The sequence below is a fragment of the Lissotriton vulgaris genome, chromosome 4_1 (genome assembly GCF_964263255.1).
Source record: "Lissotriton vulgaris chromosome 4_1, aLisVul1.2, whole genome shotgun sequence".
Taxonomy (NCBI): domain Eukaryota; kingdom Metazoa; phylum Chordata; class Amphibia; order Caudata; family Salamandridae; genus Lissotriton; species Lissotriton vulgaris.
The window spans coordinates 618,822,916-618,845,447 of NC_141691.1; the positions used below are offsets into that span (position 1 = coordinate 618,822,916).

Genomic DNA, 22,532 nt, shown 5'->3' on the forward strand with positions numbered 1-22,532 from the left:
CTATCAACATCATGTCTGTGGAAATGTATGAGGCAATGAAGCCAACTCCACCGTTGAGTCCCGCGAATATCTATGTTTTTGCGTATGGGCAAGATAAGCCGCTGGTAATGCGCGGTAAGTTCAAAACGATCATCTCACATGGCTCCGACTCCATAAGATCCCAAATATATGTTGCGGAAGACGGACAGGGGATGCTGCTAGGATGTCGAGAAGCGAAAGACCTGGGAGTGGTGATGTTCACTTTCGGGATTCACCAGGAGGCCAATCTGCACATTTTGGCCGAATTCCTGGCGTTTTTTGATGGAATTGGGTAATTAAAAGGGAAGGAAATACACCTACACATAGATCCTACAGTACAGCCGGGTGCGCTATGCCATAGGCTCATTGCCTTCCATTTGAGGCCACTAGTTGAAAAGGAATTGGCGAAACTAGAATCCGCCGGAATCATCGAGAAGGTGACAGGGCCTACATCGTGGGTCTGACCCATTGTCTTCACGTGTAAGCCAAAGCAGCTGGAGGAGGTGCCGATCTGTGTCGACATGAGGCTGCCCAATGCCGCCATAAAGAGAGAAAGACACCTCACTCCCACAATAGACAATCTCATTGGGGAGTGGCGCCTGCTGGTTCTTGAAGCTCGACCTCCGATCCAGATATCAGTAGTTGGTATTAGACGAAGAGTCGCAATACATCCATGTGGGTTTGCGGAGGTATACCCGCCTGAGCTTTGGGGTGTCGAGCGCGGCAGAGGTGTTTCAGAATGTGATATATGAACTGCTGACAGACGTTCCTGGAGTAGTGAATGTCTGTGATGACATTCCTATATATGCTAAAACCATCAAGGAACACAATGAGAGGTTGGCCCAGGTGCTTAAGAAAACACAAGACTCTGGTCTCACTCTTCATTGAAATAAATGTAATTTCCTTAAACGGTAACAACAATTCTTTGGGTATGTGCACTCGAAATCTGGAGTTACACCGGGCAAGGTCTGTGACATCAAGATGGCACCCACTCCCACTAACATCACTTAAGTGAGGAGTTTCCTTGGGATATGAACTATTGGGGCTGGTTTATTCGAGACCATACCACTCTCACGCAGCCTCTTAGGGAGATAACCAAGAGCTCAGTCCCCTGGACCTGGGGTCCGGAACATGACGCAGCATTCCAAGCCATAAAAGACGCGCTGTCTGCTCACTTTGTCATTTTTTGATCCACGCAAATTTACCATGGTTGCGGTTGATGCTGGCCCCCAGGGACTTGGAGCTGTCCTATTGCAATGGAGACGGTCCAAGAAGACACGGAGCAAAGATACTCTCAAATTGAAAAAGAAGCCACAGCTATTCACTGGGGCTGTTGTCACTTTCACTTATATGTCTATGGACATACGTTTGTTGTAGCCACTGATCATAAACCCCTTCTTCCCCTCTTTGCGGGCACTGCGTACAAACCCCCCGTGCATTGAAAAGTGGATGCTCCAGTTGCAGGAGTATAATTGTCGAGTAGAATGTAATCCTGGTGCTTTGAATCCGGCGGACTATCTCTCGCATCACCCCCAGGCAGCTACCCCGGAAGAAGAGGCCGATGCTGATGACACGGAGGAGAATGTTTGCTGTGTAACTGCCCGATCTTGTCTCAGTCCATTATCCATGGAGGTGTTGAGGGACGAAACTCGACGAGATGGATGTCTCCAACGAGCAATACAAATTATGAAGCATGGTCAGTGGCAGAATGAGTAGAAAGAATGGAAGGTGCTCACCATGGAATCCCAATGGATAATGGAGAGTTTATACCATGTCCGACATGATTTGAATGAAGATTCCACAAGGTGTCTTTTACGAGGCCATCGCTTAATCATTTCCACAACCCTGATGACACGAGTAATTCAATTATCCCATGCAGGACATCAGGAGAGGGTAAAAACTAAGACTCGGCTGCGAACAAAGGTGTGTTTCCCCCTGATGGATGAAAAAGTGGAAGAGGCAGAGAAATCTGGTCAGTGGTGCCAGGCCACTGGAGAAATCAGTCTGCCGGTTCCGTTAATCACAGAACCTCAGCTGAGTCAGCCGTGGGCTTGTGTCAACCTAGACTTTGGGAGTCTCCCGGACGGAAGGCACATGTTTCTACTAATTGATGATCACTCGAAATATCCAGACGTAGAAGTGATTCCATTGCTGACTGCGTGTGAGTTTATTCCCAAGTTGGAGAAAGTGATGGCCATTCATGGACTCATTCAGGAGCTGAGAACTGACAACGGTTCTTCATTCCAGGGACAATAGGTAGCACAATATCTCTCTTCTCTCGGCATCAATCACAAGAAGATAACCCCAAGGTAGCCTCAAGCAAATGGAGAGGCCGAGAGGTTCATGCGAACTTTGAACAAAGTCATCCCCATTGCACAATTGCCACCAATCCTTGGAGTTCACGATATTCTCATTCCTGAGAGTTAATCTGCAAACACCACATTCCACGACGGGGATAGCTCCGAGACATCTGTCTATGGGCCGTGTGGTCAGATTCCATCCCACATCATCTTCTGTGGCGTCCGAAGGCCCTGAATGAAGGTCAGTTTCAAGTACGTCGCCAACGACGCAATGATCCAGCGAGTGAACGATTATAGGCTGTCTGACCTCAAAGTGGGCGGCCTTGTTCTCCTAAAGAATCGTGCTATGGATGGCAAATTCAGGCTGCCCTATGAAATAGAGCCATTGGTCATCACTCACCGGACAGGCACAAGGATCACAGTGCAACAAGGTTCAGCGACTGTCACAAGGAATGTGTACCCAAGAGGTTTTATCCGTCGGAGGCAGCCCCTGAGGGGGTTACTGAGCCTGGGCCTGCTGTGGTTGACACCCCTGACCCAGAAGTATGGCGTGCTGTGGCCCCTGTGGTCCTGGTGGCTGATACAACTGCTTCGGAGATGGCTATGGCCAGTGCTGGCAGTCCAGAAGGTTCCCGGTTGGCACTTTCCTGTCACTATGCCTGGCAGTTTGGGGGTGCTCACTGTACAATCTTCTAAGAAACCCAGAGCTATCCAGTAGACTGAGAGACTATTTCATGTAAGACTGTTCTGTTTTATACTCTGCATGTTTCCACCATGTGTTTTGTTTATCTGTAGTTCTGGCCACATAGTTATGATGGGTGTACTGGAGTGTCGCTCGCCTGACATGGGGTAATGGTGATTAATGATGATGATTGTTACAGTTTTACCATCTGTTTGGGGAGGAATGTAGTGCCGTCACTGTGAATGAACAAGTGACGACACAGGGTTGTTCATTGTAGTGGTTGGACAGTGGGGTGTTGCTGTTGAGCCCCCTTCAAAACCCCTGGTATTGGATTGTTACCGCGTCACGTGACGTGGAGAATTAATAGGAGCCCCGGGCTGAGGTGACGGCAAACAAGGCACATCGGCCAGAGCTCTGCAGCACACAAACCAGGCTCTGTGTGTTTATTAATGCGCGCGCTGTGTGCCAAGTGCATCACGCTCCGCGATCAAGCCCATTAAGTGTCCACCACAGCCACCGCGTCCAGGACACTACAGCTACCAATTCTTCCCAGTCTGAATCGAAGAGCCTTAGCATTATTGTGCCACCACCTTGAGAGGCATATTCTAAAGGGCATTTGATTTGCCTTTTTCACAAATGTCGTGGCAGTGCATCAGTGCATTCCTGGCTTTCTTTACATCCTGTTTGCTTTCTAAAAGTGCAGCAAAGCAGTTGTTGTGCCTTGACATATCTCTGATAATTCTTTCAAACAGAAACCAGACTCTGCACATTTTGTACCTTGTGCTCGACACTCGGCATCACAGTTTTAAAAGACACAGTGACCAGACAAGCGTGAAAATGATTAGCCTTTCCAACACAGTTCACTTAATTCACAATAACATCTAGGCCAGTTGTTACCGCTATCTGCCGCCTCATTAATACACCCATACCCCTGCTTCCAGGCTCCTTCTTGGATAGAAGCTTTTCCCCTTCTGCCTCAACCTGAAATAACTGCTTTTTTAGGTTTTGTCTGACCCAACGATTGCGCTAGCCTGGCCAGACCTTAATTAAGAAGGGCTTCAAAAAATGCTACCGCCGGCTACAGCTTGCAGTGCATGTGCGCTGGCACGCGCTTAGGAGCAGAGGCACCTCGTCATGCTCATTAAGCGCCCGCGATCACTTTCACTTTCTCCGGCAATCACTTTCGCCTGCGATCACTTTCGTGGCACCCCTTTGATGTTCTTGTTCAAAGAACATCAAACATCAAAGAACTTGTTGTTGTGTTAATACTTTGCTGCTGCCCGTTTGACTTACAACGTGTTCCTTTATTTTGAGATGCTTTTAGTATTACTGTCACACACACAACCACACACACAACCACAACCACACACACAACCACAACCACACACACAACCACACACACACCCACACACACACAATCACACACAAACAACCACAAAACACACAACCACACATAGAACCACACACACAACTACACACACACACACACAACCACAAACATACACACAACCACAACCACACACAACCACAAAACACACAACCACACATAGAACCACACACAACTACACACACACACACAACCACACACATACACACAACCACACACACACAACCACAACCACACACACAACCACACCCAACCACACATCCACACACACACCCACAACCACACCCACAACTGCACCCACACACAACCACAACCACACCCACAACCACACACACCCACATACACAACCACACACAGCCACACACACAATCACACAACCATACACACAACCACACATACAACCACACACACGACCCCACACACACAACCACACACACAACCACAAACAAACAAACACACACACAACCACAGACACAACCTCACACACAACCACAAAAACAACCACACACACAACCACACCCAACCTCAACCACACACAGAACCACACACACAACCACACCCAACCACACATCCACACACACACCCACAACCACACCCACAACTGCACCCACACACAACCACAACCACACCCACAACCACACACACACCCACATACACAACCACACACAGCCACACACACACAATCATACAACCATACACACAACCACACATACAACCACACACATGACCCCACACACACAACCACACACACAACCTCACACAACCACAAACAAACAAACACACACACAACCACACCCAACCTCAACCACACACAGAACCACACATACAACCACACACAACCACACACACTACCACACACACAACACACACAACCACACCCAACCACACACCCACACACACAACCACACACACAACCACACCCAGCCACACCCAACCACACAACCACATACACAACCACACACACACAACCAAACACACAACCACACACACAACCACACACAACCACACATCCACACACATACACAACCTCACTCACACCCACAACCACACACAAACACAACCACACCCACACACAACCACACCCACACACACCACCACACACAACCACACACACAACCACACACACACACAACCACACATACAACCACACACACAACCATAACACACACACACAACCACACACACAACCACACCAAACCAATAGGTCTCGCCTTTGGGACCTTATAAGTGTTTAGCCACGCAACAGTTGATGTGGTTGGACCAAGGATATTGTGCTGCATAACTAAATACTTAGAAGGTCCCAAAAACGAGACCTATTGGCTATGCCAATGCTTGTATTATTTTGATCTGTGTGCTGCTCCAACATCTTTTTGCCTCTCTGGTATAGGATCCAGTCTCTCCTAAGTCATTCTTCCACTCATCTTCTGCTCCCACCCTGCATGGGCTTGAATGTAGCGGTGCAGCACCACTACACGCTGTAACTTTATCGAGAGTATCCCTGGCACCCTCCATCTTGGATATACCACCTTCCTCCACTGCCACTCTCCATGTGCTTGTCTAAGCTCTGTTTTCAAGTGTGTTACGCACCCTCAGTCGTACAAGTTACACTAAATGTGGGAACCCATGGGAACCATGGCCAAAGCAGTTGTACGAGCAGCCACCCCACTTGACCCCAGGCTCTGGACTCCTCATTGATTTTCACAACAATATTTAAAATAAAGGCCTGCCTCTGTTGGAGACTCTACCTATGCTATTAATGAACACAATAGGTGAGATGAATGAAATTCAGATATATTGTGAGATATCATATGGGGTGCCTAAACAGCACAAATAGGGAAGTTGTTCGTTATTGAAGTGTTACATTAACTATATTAATTTGAGATTTCCACATCAATATTTATCTGTTATTGCTCTATAAATGTCAGATTGATTGCAAACACAGAGGGTCCTTTTAACTCTTAAACCGATTTATTGTTTTTTCTTCCCTTAGAGTATAGCGGTTAACATCAGACATCCAAAAGGGACGAAAATAATACACGAGGTATGTTTTACTGAATATTCAGTTTCACCCAAATGCTATGTTTTCTTTCTTTTCATTGTGTACTGGAAAACCTGTGGTTCTGACTCGTTGAGATGAGACCTCGTGTGTTTTTTAAAGTGGTATAAAAAGAATAGTTTTTTTGTGTGGTTTTCACACTGCTTAGGACGTTTGTAAGCTTTGGGATGTTGATGTATTAAGTTTGAGTACAGTAACTATTAAAGGGATAATTTGGGGTGTATGTTAAAGATGCGGTTCAATGTGAAACTAGAAGTAGACAAAACTTTACACGATGCTAGGTCATGCGTTTATATGCACATGTCTATATTATGAGGAAGATTATCCATCTCTTTCCTCTCTTTTTGGACCAAGTTCACAATAGTTTTTTGCCCTGTCGGCAGTAATGCTGATCGATGAAAGCGCATTTTGCTTGTGCACGCTCTCTCAAAACAACGTTGTGTATGCACATCTCACATTCACAAAATCCTTGCAAGTGGGCTGTGCTGGAGAGCTGCTGGAACAGATCTGTGCGTACAATCAAAACACAGGGAGGCAGGGCACAAGTCGGGGTGTACACGCAGGTACACAACGTCCACCCACTCTTTTCACAGGATGAACGCCTTCTCCCCGGACAAGAAGTTAGGCCCCACGGAAATATGCTAAACGTGTCCTGGTGTAAAACACCGGTTCACCTTCAGCAGCGCCAGCACGTTGTCTGCTTTCAATTCCCTGCAGCAACGTGCCGGCAGTGTTGGGGGCTTTTTTTCACCTCCAGCTGGGCCAAAGGGGCCATCAGGCCTCCTTTTACCTGAATATCCTGACTGGAGGCGACCTGGAACCTCGCATTTAAATGTAAATGCCACGGAGGGGAAACAAAGGCACACAGCTTGTTATCTCTTCACAGGTACATAAAAGAGGCAGCTTTTGCCTCTGTTCAGTCCCTGTATATAGGCAATGCATGAACTGTAAGAATGTTAGATGTGTTCGTCTGTCCCAGTATTTACACAAATAAAAATTTCAATAGCATTATTTTTATTCTTTTATAGCGCTGCGCAACCCAATGCAGGGTGTCAGAGCTCTTTAGGTAACATCCATATTATATATTGACTATAAATCAAGTGTAAATCAATGTGCAAAATGCATTACATGAGACTGTGAGGTTTACAAGGCTTGGGAGTCACATATCCTTTATAGCTCGCTGTGCTATATCAGAAGGGTTACAATTTATGGACTGCAGATAACAAAAGGATCTCTGTATTCAAAGCAGTAATCCACTTACCTATCTACATAAAATAAGAGATGGTGTCCCGCAGGGGTCTATACTCAGCCCCCTATTGTTCAACATTTATGTTAGACCCCTAGCTACCATCGCGGAGGAAACTGGGCTGACCATTTTTTCATACGCCGATGATACCCAAGTGGTTTTCTCCCTTTCCAGCAGTGAGAGTAACAATGTATCGACCCTGAAGTCCGGACTGTCCCGTATGGCTGAGTGGATGCAGAGGCATTTGCTCAAGCTAAACGGTGACAAAACCGAAGTCGTTATTCTAGGGAAGCACAAAGATCTCTGGGGCCCACAACACTGGCCCAGTGATATGGGACCCCTTCCCCAGCCAACATCGGTGGTTCGGAACCTCGGCTTCCTTATAGATGACAAACTCTCCATGAGGCAGCAGGCCACTAAGGTGGCAGCCATCTGCTTTGCCACCTTGCGTTGGCTCCAGAAAATTCTATGGATGCTGCCCCATGCCACCAGGAGAACTGTAGTCCAGGCGCTAGTAACCTCTCGCCTGGACTATGGAAATGTCCTCTATCTTGGCGCAGATGTAGCAACCATCAATAAGCTTCAGGTTGTACAAAACTCGTCGGCCAGACTTCTTCTTAACATCCCGAGGAAATCATCGGCCTCTCAGGCTCTCCGATATTTACACTGGCTCAGGATCTCCAGCCGTATAAAATTTAAAGCCCTGTGCTATCTTTTTAAAATCAAACAGGGCACGGCTCCTAAATATTTGCAGAGTCTTGTTCAACTTTACAAGCCAAGTCGCACATTAAGATCCTCCGCAAACTGCGACTTTGTTGTCCCAAGATTCAAACTTGCAAGGATGGGGGGTCGAGCCTTTTACCATCTCGGTCCCAAATATTGGAACGCGCTTCCAATTGCATTGAAATCTGAAACCAACCTCTTTAGTTTCTGGAAAAAGCTGAAAACTATGCTTTTTCAATAAAATATGAGTTGCTGCTATTGTTTTAGGGTACTGCTGTATGTCCTTTTCTTCTTCAGTCTTTCCCTTGCGCCGGGAAACCCACTGTGGGTAGCTGTTGCGCATTACAAATTCAAATAAATAAATAAATAAATAAATAAAGAATCTGCCATCTGCATGTTACATAAAGCGCTTTGCAGGAGATGCATTAACCTTCTATACTAGTTTGATTCAAATCTTGGACTTCACAAAACGCAGATCTTTCCAACAAATGCTTTTACCTCCAGAGTTATCTCACCATTATTATTATTCCCTGAGATTTACTGGGCACCTCTGCAGCAGGTACCTTAACCCCATAAAATATTTTAAGTTGCAGACTGTGCAGCCAATTAAGCAGAACAGATCTACTACCATGCTTCTCTTTGTTGCCAGTTTCTTTGTTGGTAGGGTTTAAAAAACATAAATGTATTAGTTGAGGCTCTGATTTTGCATCGGGATTGCGCCACATTTTAGGCACAACCCAGATGCCAAATCTCATTTTTTAAATCTCATAATGCGCTTAAATGTACTAATGATATACCTGATGTACATATGTGTGAGCTCTTACTATCTGATGTCACTTCCTGTGATGTCACTTCCTGTGAAGTCACTTCCTGTCACATGCCAAGTCGCACGTCGTGACATCATGCGCTGTGATGGCATGTGTCATGATTTCAGTTGCATACTGCCTAACCTGTTTAGTCTCCGTTTTTTAGGAATTGGGCCCTGCAGGGATTTGATCATGTGCACAGTGTTTGCTACTGACCTCCCACTTCCCATGTGGAAATCATAACCATGTGCGAAACTCCCATAGATGAAGGTGCAATGTTGTGGGAAATTTGTATGCAAGGGAGCATTAGGAACAGGAAAGTAAGTCTGTGTACTTACCAGCAAGGGTCCTTTCCAACATCTGCAGGGAAATGCTTACTCTGGCTCTCTGTGGGTGGAGGGCTGAGACGCCAATGACCTACTTGTTTTTTTGGTGACAGTGGGCCGTATTATGAATGATTTTTGACTGGTGGTACTAGGGTAGTGCTTGCTCTACTCTAAACACCTTATAAAGTACAATCTGTAGAAAAATAAGTGCCTAAAAGTAATGATAAAATTGCATACAATTTTACCGTTGCTCCCAGTACCATGCAACCCAAAATGAGGGTCTGCGTGTTTTGATTTGTTTTTGTCTTTCTTGCTGGAATAATTAATTGAGTTTCGAACATTTTATGAGTTATGGGCCATCCTCAGAATGGGTACGATCACGCTTGTGCACAATATTCTTTGAAACAAAACAGAACGGCTAAAAAATGATTACGGCTCAAAGCGACCAGGAATGAGTATGCTTGATGTAGAATTAAGTCGAACCACTTTATTACTGGAGTGAATCACAAAGAGCGAGGGGGTGGTGATTAACCCAGTGAAAAAAATGATCAATAAGAATATTGTTGAGAGTTCCTTTGTTAGAATTAATCAGTCATCTCTTATTTGCCTAGTAGTGCAAAGATCGAGTGCAGGGCCTTGCACAATTGGTGCATTCGAGCAAATCATATATTGAGCTTCTGCAGACCCCACTACATTCAGATATGGGTAAAAATGCATACTTCACACCTTCCCCTTACATACACAGTTTGTGTGTGAAGTAGTTTGCCTGCTCCCATTCACAGCACACTGCCCTCTGTTTCAATAAACCCGTTCTCTACAAATTACTGAGTCAGACACTGACTGACCAGTTCTGTATTACTTACCCTAATTACTATCTGCTTTGTGGTTCAGCCTGTTTATCTTCTAAGTCCTTCCCCCATGTCTCTCCCTGCACAATATTTCTTATCCATTAGCGCAAATGATAATGAATCACAACTTATGTGTTCACCAACTCCAGGAGAAAAATCTTCTGACCCCTGGCAAAATGACATTTAGCTGTGCATGCTATCTCATTGTCCTAGTAACAAGGCCATTTCTAGCAGTGCCACGCCCATTTGTGACCTCTTATAGTGGATTTTAAGTCATCTTTTTGCAGTGACTTGGCTTGCTTGCTGCAGCAAACACAACAGGTGATGGACCGAGTGTGGATCAATGTCACACACTCAACCCAGTCCAAAGATCTGGGCCCAAATCCATCGTTTTTTTGCACTCCACATCACCCTAGGTTAGACAATGGCGATATGCAAATCAGCTCTGACCCTGTGCCCCATGGGAACAGTCCAGTCCGAACTACAAAAGCCATGTCCTTCCCAGAACGGAATCAAGCATCCGAGGACCGGACCGGTTTCGAGGTAACACCTCTCATCAGCCCGGCTAGCTTGACTCCAGTGGTGTGGAGTGCCTGGGACCCACGTCTGGGCATCCCCAGTGCACTTAGGGCGGAATATGCAAACATAACAGGTGATGGACCGAGTGTGGATCAATGTCACACACTCACCCCAGTCCAAAGATCTGGGCCCAAATCCATCGTTTTATTGCACTCCACATCACCCTAGGTTAGACAATGGCGATATGCAAATCAGCTCTGACCCTGTGCCCCATGGGAACAGTCCAGTCTGAACTACAAAAGCCATGTCCTTCCCAGAACGGAATCAAGCATCCGAGGACCGGACCGGTTTCGAGGTAACACCTCTCATCAGCCCGGCTAGCTTGACTCCAGTGGTGTGGAGTGCCTGGGACCCACGTCTGGGCATCCCCAGCGCACTTAGGGCGGAATATGCAAACACAACAGGTGATGGACCGAGTGTGGATCAATGTCACACACTCACCCCAGTCCAAAGATCTGGGCCCAAATCCATCGTTTTTTTGCACTCCACACCACCCTGGGTTAGACAATGGCGATATGCAAATCAGCTCTGACCCTGTGTCCCATGGGAACAGTCCAGTCCGAACTACAAAAGCCATGTCCTTCCCAGAACGGAATCAAGCATCCGAGGACCGGACCAGTTTCGAGGTAACACCTCTCATCAGCCCGGCTAGCTTGACTCCAGTGGTGTGGAGTGCCTGGGACCCACGTCTGGGCATCCCCAGCGCACTTAGGGCGGAATACACAAACACAACAGGTGATGGACCGAGTGTGGATCAATGCCACACACTCACCCCAGTCCAAAGATCTGGGCCCAAATCCATCGTTGAGCATACATCTAGCTCAACGTCTTAGTGTCATAACTACTGGCACACGAACCACCAGTTTGTGCCTGCCACGGGGTACCCCAGTCCCCTTCGAGTTCTTAAACTTTATTTTTATTTCTATTCTCACATTACACTCCCCCACCCCATTTTCACTTTCTCCCAGAACCCCACCAGAGTAGAGTAGAACGCTACCAAGCTCGAGTTCCTTTTTGAACCATTAAACGCCATCCTTAAATCTTTCTTCCTGTTATCACACCGCCAGTCTGTCGTCTAGCCTCATGGTCACATGACCGGAACATCCTGATTTGAATATATTAAACACGGCCAGACTTACTCTGCGCTGTCGTTTGTAAGAACACCGATAGACCAAAGAACGCCACCAACACACCACAGGTTAGTCTTAAAACTAGCGCGCTGACGGGTGATTCCCCACCCACCAGCAAATCCTACGTATAGTATCGCTGACCGTTTTCCTCACGTTTCTTTTCAGATTCGTTTTTGCATCATTGAGAAAAGGCTTGTAAGTGACACGCCGTTTTTCCCCACCATTATTTGCACACGCTAGCATTTATATTCACAGCAACTTCACGGGACAAGGGGCCAACTAGGTGTTTTACATTACCACATACATAAAGTTTGTAATGTGCATGCATTACTTCATATATGTTTGTGTTACCTGTATATAATGTCCATATGAAATCAGCATTCTAATTGGTTTCATACACTTCTTACAGTGTCTGTTCCCTGACGAAGGGCAATCACCAGTGCCCGAAATGCATTGGACGCTTCTACATGACATTGCCTAAAGTATAAGATGTTAAAACCCATATGACAATGATTTGATAACCAAAAAGGATTACAATACTTCAAATGAATTAAAAAAGAACTATGACCTAATCGAAAAACCAGTGTGGAAGTCTTTTTCTATTAGAAAGACAACGAAATTGTGTGCCTAAAAAAGGTACGCTAGGTTGGTGCATAATTGCCCAATACAGCTGTAATTTACAATGTCAGGTTTATAGCTTAAGTTTACGACCTAAAATCACTTATTTACATCTACCAGGAATTCAGAAAGGGATTCTTGAACGACGTAAATCAATCTACTGCTACAGATTTCTCCGCTGCGAGATGGGAGTGTCCACACAAGTAAATCCCACTCATTGGGTGGAAAGCAGCGTTTTTTTTTTGTTTTCAATCAATTTTATTTAGATTTTAAGTAAAATAAAGTTTTGCACTGTACAAATCAGATAGGGATAATGTCAAAATGTCAGATCAATTGAACAACATTAATCGTGTGGCATAAAGTCCTTGAACAAACTGGCAAGGCTATAAAACAGAGGCGTTTAAGCAAGAGCGGCCCATGCAGGTAAGAGCGGTGGGGCGGGAGGTGGGGGGGGGGGGGGCTTGACAGACGAAGCTAATGGAAAATTAATATTCTCTTGTCGTCTGTCGAGCCAGCCCCACCGCTCTTACCTGTACGGGCCGCTCCTGTATTTAAGTAAAAGCATATGGGGGAGCGGAATAGTACTAATAACATTCTAATTGGAGAAGTGTGGCTCACTGGTTAGAGGAGGCAGACCTGGAAGCAGAGGTCAGCCCGGGACCAGGGTTCAATTCCTGGCTCGGCGGGGTCTTGAGTCCTAAAAATGTCCATGGACTCGACAATTCTCGCTCCGGTGCCTACTCGATTCACGGGTTCACACTCTGCGACTCTGGGCAATAGCTTGCTTAATCTCCACAACGGCCCCTCGCGGTGGGATGCCTGGCTTTCACCTTGCGGATACCCTGCCGGGGTTATCTCACAGGGGAATACCAGGACGGGTTCCCTAAGCAAGCGCTTAGAAACCGCTCGGTGATTTGCGCTATATAAATTCCTGTACATTTACATTTACATTTACAAGATAGATAGAAAGGTTTCCCTCAGTGATGCGAATAAACTGATATACTCACAGAAATGCACCATGTCAAATTTAAAGAGAGAAAAAAAAGTGAACCACAATGTGCGGAAACAGTGGGTGGGAAAGGGGATATGGGGGGGTGTTATCCAGTAGTATTAAGACCAGCAGGACTGGTAGCAGGACAAAGTTGGCAGAATCACTATCCAGCAAAGCATTCCCTGGTTCTCTACATGACCTATGTGATTGCACGCTCTTTATGGTGGTTTTGATTTTTGTAAGTACTTATAAAAGGAGTCTCATAGTCACCTTGCGCCAGATGTATTGTGTTGTATTTTGTCTATTATATTGTCTGCACTTCTAGTGGAACATAGCGCTTCCCACCATTTATTGAAGGGGACCTCAGACATCAATTTCCACTCTAATAGTATCGTCTTGACAACCAACGTTATCATGAGGTTTGACCAAAACAGTTCATGTTGAGGAAGCTCTAAGGTGGAAGGGTGGTCCGCAATTCCCAATGCGAACGTCATGAAGTCAATTGTAAGTGGTATTTTAAAAAGGTCTTCAATTATACGTTGTATTCTGTTCCAAAAAGGTTGGGTCATCTTACATGAGAGAAACATGTTTTCGAGAGATTCCGTTCCATCCCCAAACTGCCAGCAAATGTCCATTGTGGTAAGGCCTAGTTTGTAGAGCTTAGATGATGTCCAATAAGTCTCATGTGTAGACAAAGCTGGGCAGAGTTCACCGAGTTCCACTACACAAAACTCTGCAAAGTGCAAAAAACCTCAGACGCGCTACGTGGAGCTCCGCAAGCAGCGGAGTGCATTAGATAAATGCCATTTGCAGTGATTTTCAGTGCCAGGTGCTTGCCTGCACTGTACAATCATCACATTAGCAGTGCCTGCCAGCCGCCGCTTGTCATAGCACTTCACCATTCTCTGCATTATCGAGTGTTCATAACTAGTAGTGCCTGCCTGCCAGCTGCCGCGTGTCATAGCGCTTTACTATTTGGAAGCTTTGTCGAGTGTTTGGAGCTGCTGCTGACGATTTCCAAGACTTAACACTATTTGCATTGTTGTGCGCAGGGCAAGTTGCACACGCGCTGTTGTGGCTTTGACCCTAATTGACATCGTTGGAACTTCGATATCTGTGGCGCTTGCTTCTCAGGGTGTTTATATCCATCACTTACTCGCTGTGCCCCATCCTGTTGCCTGTTTCACCTTAGACGCCATTTTGTTGTTGTTGTGCCTCGGAGCCCGTCCCCTACGACCCGATCCCGCCTCTCAGCTGATCCTCCCTCGCCCCTCCCTTCCCACCATCCATATATGACAGATGCTTTTGCGCGCAGCATTCACGCGCAGCAGTCGCGCCCCATGCGTGCCGAAGGTGCGCCAAAGGTAAGCCCGTATACGCCCGTCTGCGCCTGGACCGCGCCCAGCGTCAGACCCCCTGGCCCCCGCCGTACCCAGCCCACTAGATTCACATATGATGCCGCAACTCTCCTCGCCCTCAACCCCGGACGCACACCACAATGCTGCGAAGCCACCCCAGGACGTACCCACGGCCCATTCGCCTGTCACACCTGCAAGTTCAGCTGCTTCAGGACCCTCACCAAATCCACTTCCTCCAAACATAGATCCGACGATAACCACCTGAAGTGCATCCTGCTGAACACCCGCTCGGTCCACAGACACACAACTGAACTCTGGGACCTACTCGACACTGCGTCACCAGACATCGCCTTCCTTACTGAAACATGGATGAACACATCATCAGCAGCCGACATCGCTATAGCCATACCGGACGCTTACAAGATCATCCGAAAAGACCGCACCAACCAAACAGGAGAAGGCATCGCCATCATCCACAGGAACACCATCAAAATCACGACCAGCTTCGACGATAATCTTGCATCCGCCGAACATCTCCACTTCCAGATCCACACCGACCCTAGGACCACACTTAGAGGCACCCTCATCTACAGGCCTCCAGGAAGCCGCACTCAATTCAGCGATGACATCACTGACTTCGTCAGCCCACATGCCCTCGCCTCTGAGAACTACATTCTATTAGTAGACCTCAACTTCCACCTTGAAAACAAACACGACAGCAACACCAACTCCCTTCTGGACAACCTGGCCAATCTCAGACTCAAACAACTTGTTGACACCCCCACCCATATAGCCGGGCACACACTCGACCCTATCTTCACCTCCAGCAAGCACATTTCCTTCGACCGCACCACAGCTCTCCATTGGACAGACCACAGCTGTGTTCACTTCAGCTACAAAACCACCTTGACCCACAACCGCCCACAACCTATTCCTCGGAGAAACTGGAACAAAATCACGTCCGACCAACTCCTCACATCACTTAACCAAAACCCTCCGACCCTCTCATTGGACCCAAACCAAGCGGCCACCAAAGTCAAGCAATGGATCACCCACAGCGCTGACGAATTAGCACCCCTGAAAAAGCACCATATCAATTCAGGCAGCAAGAAGGCCCCCTGGTTCAAGCTATGCCGCACCCTAGAGAAAACATGGAGAAAAAACCCAACCACCGACAACATGGCCACCCTCAAGGCGGCCACCCGCAAACACCACCAACTGATTCGATCCACCAAGAAATTAGCTTTCAAGGTTCGTCTCGACAACAACGCCCACAACAGCAAGGAACTTTTCAACATCGTCAAAGAATTCACCAACCCCGCCACAGCATCTAACGACATCACTCCCTCCTAAGACCTCTGCGATGCGTTATCCTCCTTCTTCTACAACAAAATTGCCGACATACACAACAGCTTCGAGAACACTCCCGGCGAACAACCCTCCCCACCCCCCTCAGATCCTACACCGCCAACTAACAACCTCAGCGCCTGGAACCCAATCACCACCGAAGACACCATCCGCCTAATGAACTCAATCCACTCTGGCTCGCCAACCGACCCCTGCCCCCACCACGTCTTCAACAAAGCTGACTCCATCATCGCACCCCACCTCCGTGATGTCATCAACTGCTCGTTCAACTCTGCCACCTTCCCAGAAAGCTGGAAACACGCCGAACTCAGCGCCCTCTTGAAGAAACCCACAGCAGACCCCTCTGAACTTAAAAACGCCCGACCCATATCCCTCCTCCCCTTCCCCGCCAAAGTCATTGAGAAAGCCGTCACAGCCAGCTCGCCGCCTTCCTTGAATCCAACAACTCCCTCGATCCCTCTCAGTCCGGATTTCGAGCCAAACACAGCACCGAAACCGCCCTCATTGCAGCAACAGACGACATCCGAACACTACTGGATAACGGAGAAACAGCGGCCCTCATACTACTTGACCTCTCGGCCGCTTTCGACACAGTCTGCCACAGCACCCTTATACAACGCCTCAGCAACATCGGCATACAAGGAAAGGCCTTGGACTGGATCATCTCATTCCTCGCCGGGAGAACTCAAAGAGTCCGACTTCCCCCATTCATCTCAGAGGCCACTGAAGTCATCTGTGGAGTACCACAAGGATCATCACCCAGTCCCACCCTCTTCAACGTTTACATGAGTCCACTCGCTTCCATCGCGCGTCAACACAACCTTAACATCATCTCCTACGCTGACGACACCCAGCTGATCCTTTCCCTCACCAAAGACCCCAACACCGCCAAATCCAACCTTCACGAAGGCATGAAAGAAGTAGCCGAATGGATGAAACATAGCCGCCTAAAACTCAACTCAGACAAAACGGAAGTGCTCATCCTAGGATCATCCCCCTCTGCCTGGGACGACTCTTGGTGGCCTTCCGCTCTGGGCACAGCACCCACACCCACAGACCACGCACGCAACCTGGGCTTCATCCTAGACTCCTCTCTCTCGATGTCCAGACAAGTCAACGCAGTCTCATCCTCCTGCTTCAACGTACTTCGTATTCTCAAAAAGATCTTCCGCTGGATCCCCCTCGAAACAAGAAAGACTGTCACCCACGCACTGGTCACGAGTCGACTGGATTACGGTAACACACTATACGCTGGAATCACAGCAAAATTACAGAAAAAACTACAACGCATCCAAAACGCATCAGCGAGACTCATATTGGACATCCCCCGCCAAGATCACATCCCCGGACACTTAAAAGACCTCCACTGGCTTCCCGTCAACAAGAGAATTACATTCCGTCTTCTCACCCACGCACACAAGGCCCTCTACAAACTAGGACCCGAATGCCTCAACACTCGACTGTCCTTCTACACACCCACCCGCCAACTTAGATCGTCCAATCAAGCCCTCGCCGCAGTCCCGCGCATCCGAAAATCCACCATGGGTGGCAGATCCTTCTCCTTCCTGGCGGCCAAGACCTGGAACTCACTCCCCACTCACCTCCGCCTTACTCAAAACCACATCTCCTTCAGAAAAGAACTTAAAACATGGCTATTTGACAAAAATTGAACCCCCCTTCCCCAAGCGCCTTGAGACCCTCTGGGTGAGTAGTGCGCTATATAAATCCCTGAACTTGAATTTGAAATGACACCATGCACAGCGCAAGCGGGCGCTGCTTCCTTTCCAGCCGCAGCTCTGTCACCGGGAACAGACGGTTTCTCAATGCGTGCGGTCGCGAGCATACGCGACAGCTCGCAATGAGAAATCTGACCGCAATCTCACAGGGAAGTTGATTTTCCATGCTTGTGCTCACAGGCTTGTTGTTGACGATCGCAAACAAGGAAAAATCTCATTATAGTGCATACCATTACAACGCATTACACTTTTAGCGCAACAGTAGAGTAAGTGTTGGATAGTGCAGGGGTAAACATTTTTATTCCCACTCCAGTGAGTGCTACAGTAGGGTAAGTGTTGGATAGTGTAGGGGTAAAAATTACTATTCCAACTCCAGTGAGTGCAACAGTAGGGAAAGGGTGGGATAGTGTAGGGGTAAAATGTACTATTCCCATCTACCCCAAAACCCATACCCACCCTAAAACGAAATCAATCTCCGTTACTTACCTTATAATGCGTTGGAATGACATGCGTTGTCATTGTATGCGTTGTAATGGCATGCGTTGTAGTGACATGCGTTGTAATGGCATGCGTTGTAATGGCATGTGATGTAAAGGCAGTTGTGTTGTAACAGTTGCGTTGTAAAAGCAGTGCGATGTAATGACTGCTTTGTAATGGATGTTCCCCCTCAAGTGGACATGGATAGATACACCCAAAAAGCCACTGGATGAATAATTCACTGGGCAGAGCCAAGACAAGACATCTTTTTGCAACGCTTCAAGCATGCTAAAGTTCCCAAACTAGCACCATGTAGGTAATGATGAAATATTATTTTGTAAGAAAAAGTTCCAGCTCCATCATTTTCAGCAGAAACGTGTTAGGTAGAAACGTGTTAGGTAAAGGTGCCCAAAATGTGTGTTGTGGTTCTCGCTACTGTGCCTAACTCCACAAGACAAACCGCACATGACCTACATTTCCTGTCGGGCGATTTATGGATAACGTGCATGCTGGAGGTGGGTGCTCAGTGTCAGCAGACAGAATGGACCAAGTAATAGAATTTTCAAAGTTGGTGTGTCACCGAGATACATATGGGTTAGAAATAAACCAAGCGATTCCAAGTCAAAGTACTAATGCCAGTGTGTGTTACAGATGCTGGGGGAATGGGCAAATTTTGGTTCCTGGAGAAGGAAAATGCGTCTGACTCCTTTGGGCCGATATTTCCATTCGTACACAGCCCACTATTAATCTAAATCAGTCGAAAGTGGTGCAGTGGTGGTCTGTGTTGAGTAGTTTATATTTCTCACCCAGTTAGTTACAATGCACAAAAGTAAAATTGGCAGAACTTGGCACTCTCAGACGAGAGGGCAAGAGACTAAACGAGACAGAATTTGCCTCACAAAAAACTACCAACTTTACGAAAAGCAATTTAAACATTTTTAAAAACCCACAGCAATGTTCACAAAATGCGAGGAAGTAACTCAGTTCCCTGCGTGCTCTGTGCTGACAGACCACTCAGAGTTACTATCATCCATCCGAAGAACTGTAGCTTTAGGCCCGATGGTGCTAACTTTCACACGAGGTGAAATTCGTTTTGGAAAGCAGCATTCTGTTCACTACACAGGTCCAGTGTTAGAAGTTTTGCAGGGAAGTGTCTGCTCCTTCTACAGTATATCACACCCAAATCTCCCTCAACCTGCACGGCTACCAATTAAAACAGGGATACAATCTCTGGTGGAAATGACTTGACCCTGATGTTAAGATGAAATTACCTTAATGCGTGCATGTCATAGTTCGTACATCACACCCTGAATCTGTGACATACATTCTTTAGACCTTTGGTTGAATCTCCCATCCTTCTCCACCACAGGTATCCAAACACTCCCCTTTGGCCCCCGAGACACGCATGCAGGCTTTAGTGACCCGATATGCTCAGCAGGGCATATCCCTCCACTAATAGCAGACTGAACTATTTTCATTCAGCCAGCAACAAAGATCAGCAATTTGGTGTGCAGCCGAAGTCAAAATGACTAAAAAAACACCAGCCGCAATCTGTGCATGAGCAGTGCAACCATTCTACTTTCTATCGGTGTCTATTCAGGCCAACAGGTTTAAAGTAGTGAGGTAAAAAACATAATGTATTTTTTGCCATAAAATCCCCCTTACCAATGTGTAGCAGTTTCTGCTTCAGAGCTCACACACCCTTTCATTCTGGTGCATTCATTGGCATCTCAACACTCAGGGCTGATGACAAATGTAGTTTTAGTTTAAAGTTTACCTAAGACTTTATCTCAGCCATACATTAGTAATATTTACAGCATCTGTTCACGGCGCCGCTGGCTAGTTTAGATGGTACACTGGGGTGCCCTGGCGTACAGATTGGGAACCACTGGTTTATTTACCTGAACCATCATGAGTCCTGGACATCCAAAAAAGCTTGTTGGAATTTTGGAAAGTCACGGAGATTAATGCCTACCCTGTTCTTATTCAGTTTCAACGTATTTCCGCAAATCCTATCCCCCTTAACCTTCCATAGAAAGTCATATATTTGTTTATCTACATTTAAAACTAAAAGAAGGTGAGTGAGATGGGAAGCATGCTTATAAGAAAGTTACCCAGTGGAGATATCATCATTTTGACCATTTCTGTTCAACACCAGTTGGTGATATGTTTGGGGAACCATGTGCTTAGTAGGTCTTTAATTATAGATTAATAGTGTTTTGTTTTCATGAATCATTAGGGAGTTGTTGAGGTCTTTACCAAACTATTTGCCAAGATATTTGAGGGCCTCAGGTTGCCACTTCAGACCCGAGTTGCCTAATATCGAAGCAGTGCAATGTACATTTATTGGAAAGGCCTTAGTCTTGGTTCTAATTTATAGAATAGCCTGACACCACTGAAAATCTCTTTATCTCATGCATAATGTGATGGATGGCTACATATGCTTCTTCCATGAATACTAGCCCATCACCAGAATAGGCAGCAACCAGCTGTCTGCCAGATTGAAAGTGAACGCCCTTTATTTTGGTGTTGCATCCAAGGGAAGATAAGAGTGGTTAAATAACTAGCAAAAATAATAATGGGTATAGAAACAGCCCTGCTGTGTACACTGAGTTAGTAGGAAATGTTTTGAGAAGTGGCCATTGTCCCTGACCTTCGCCACTGGGCTTGAGTATAGCTCCAATATCATGCAAATGAAGTCTTCTCCCAATTAGTATTTGTGTAAGATTGCCCGTAGAAAGGCCCAAGAGACCTTGTCAAATTATTTTTCCACATAGAGGGCCAATGCGGCTGATGGAGAATCAGTGCGGTTCACCTTATCGAGGCTGTGGCTAAATAATATATGGGTCTGAAATCTTTAACATCCAAGTGGTCCTTTTCATCTTGTCGGATGACTGCTATTGTAGCCTCTGTCGTTGAACATGAGTCGCAGGCAGAGTTCGCATATTGTCAATAGATGGATTTTAGAGGATCGGCAATCAGCTCTATGAAGGTTTTGTAAAATGAGGGCGTAAAACCTTTGATTCCCTGGGCTTTCCCAGCCCTAATGCCGTGAATAGCTTTCAGAACTTCCTATCTTTGAATGGGAGCGTTAAGAGAGGACCAGTACTCATGGGACACATGAGGGAGAACGCATAAGGTAAGATAGTTGTTCCATGTGGTAAGGTGCACCAATTTGTTAAGGTTATACAGATCAGCATATATGTGTGGAACACATTCAGAATGTTCTGGGTCGATGTGGATATTTATCTGGTGTTGTTCTTGATAGCAAACATGATAGCCACATTCTTAGTATATGTTAAGTAGCTCACTAATACTCTCCCAACTCTGTTTCTAGCTCCCTATCGGCTAGAGATATATCTACCCACTTCTGGGCCCTCTTGCTCATTATTTTGTTGCACTCATATTGTAATTTGTGCAGCTTCGATAAATCGGCTGAACTAACAGTGTCTAATGCACTCATTTAATGTTCTTATTTCATATTCTGCGTCCGTCAGTTGTTTGTGCAGGGATTTCATTTTGATTGAGGCAAGGTTTATCGGAGTCACTATGAGGGAGGCCTTTAAGGCATCCCACTGATAGTGACAGAGGTGTCTTAGGTGGCATTTTCACATAAGTATTAGTCAATCTCTAAATCGATCTTCCTCCTGTTGTCATCATCCTCTAAAAGTTCGTCATTAAGGTGCCATTTTTGGAAGATAGCGAGGAATCAGTAAATTCGATGTCTAAAGATATGCAGGCATGGTCTGAGACTATTATTGGTTCTATTTTGGATCTTGCACCATTGTGAGAAGGGATTTGCTGACCAGGATATAGTCAGTTCTAGAGAAGGAGTGGTGAAATGGGGAGTAAAATGTATTGTCGCAGCATGACAGGTTATAGA

General features: G+C 46.4%; 1 protein-coding gene across 1 annotated transcript in view; it reads left to right on the forward strand.

Annotated features, from left to right (window-relative positions):
* SUGCT (succinyl-CoA:glutarate-CoA transferase) overlaps positions 1-22,532 on the forward strand; it is a 3,450,745-nt gene that overhangs the window by 242,045 nt on the left and 3,186,168 nt on the right. Inside the window, exon 5 of the mRNA XM_086964866.1 lies at positions 6,378-6,428. Within this exon, the coding sequence (XP_086820992.1) occupies positions 6,378-6,428 (51 nt within the window). The remainder of the gene's footprint in view (positions 1-6,377; positions 6,429-22,532) is intronic.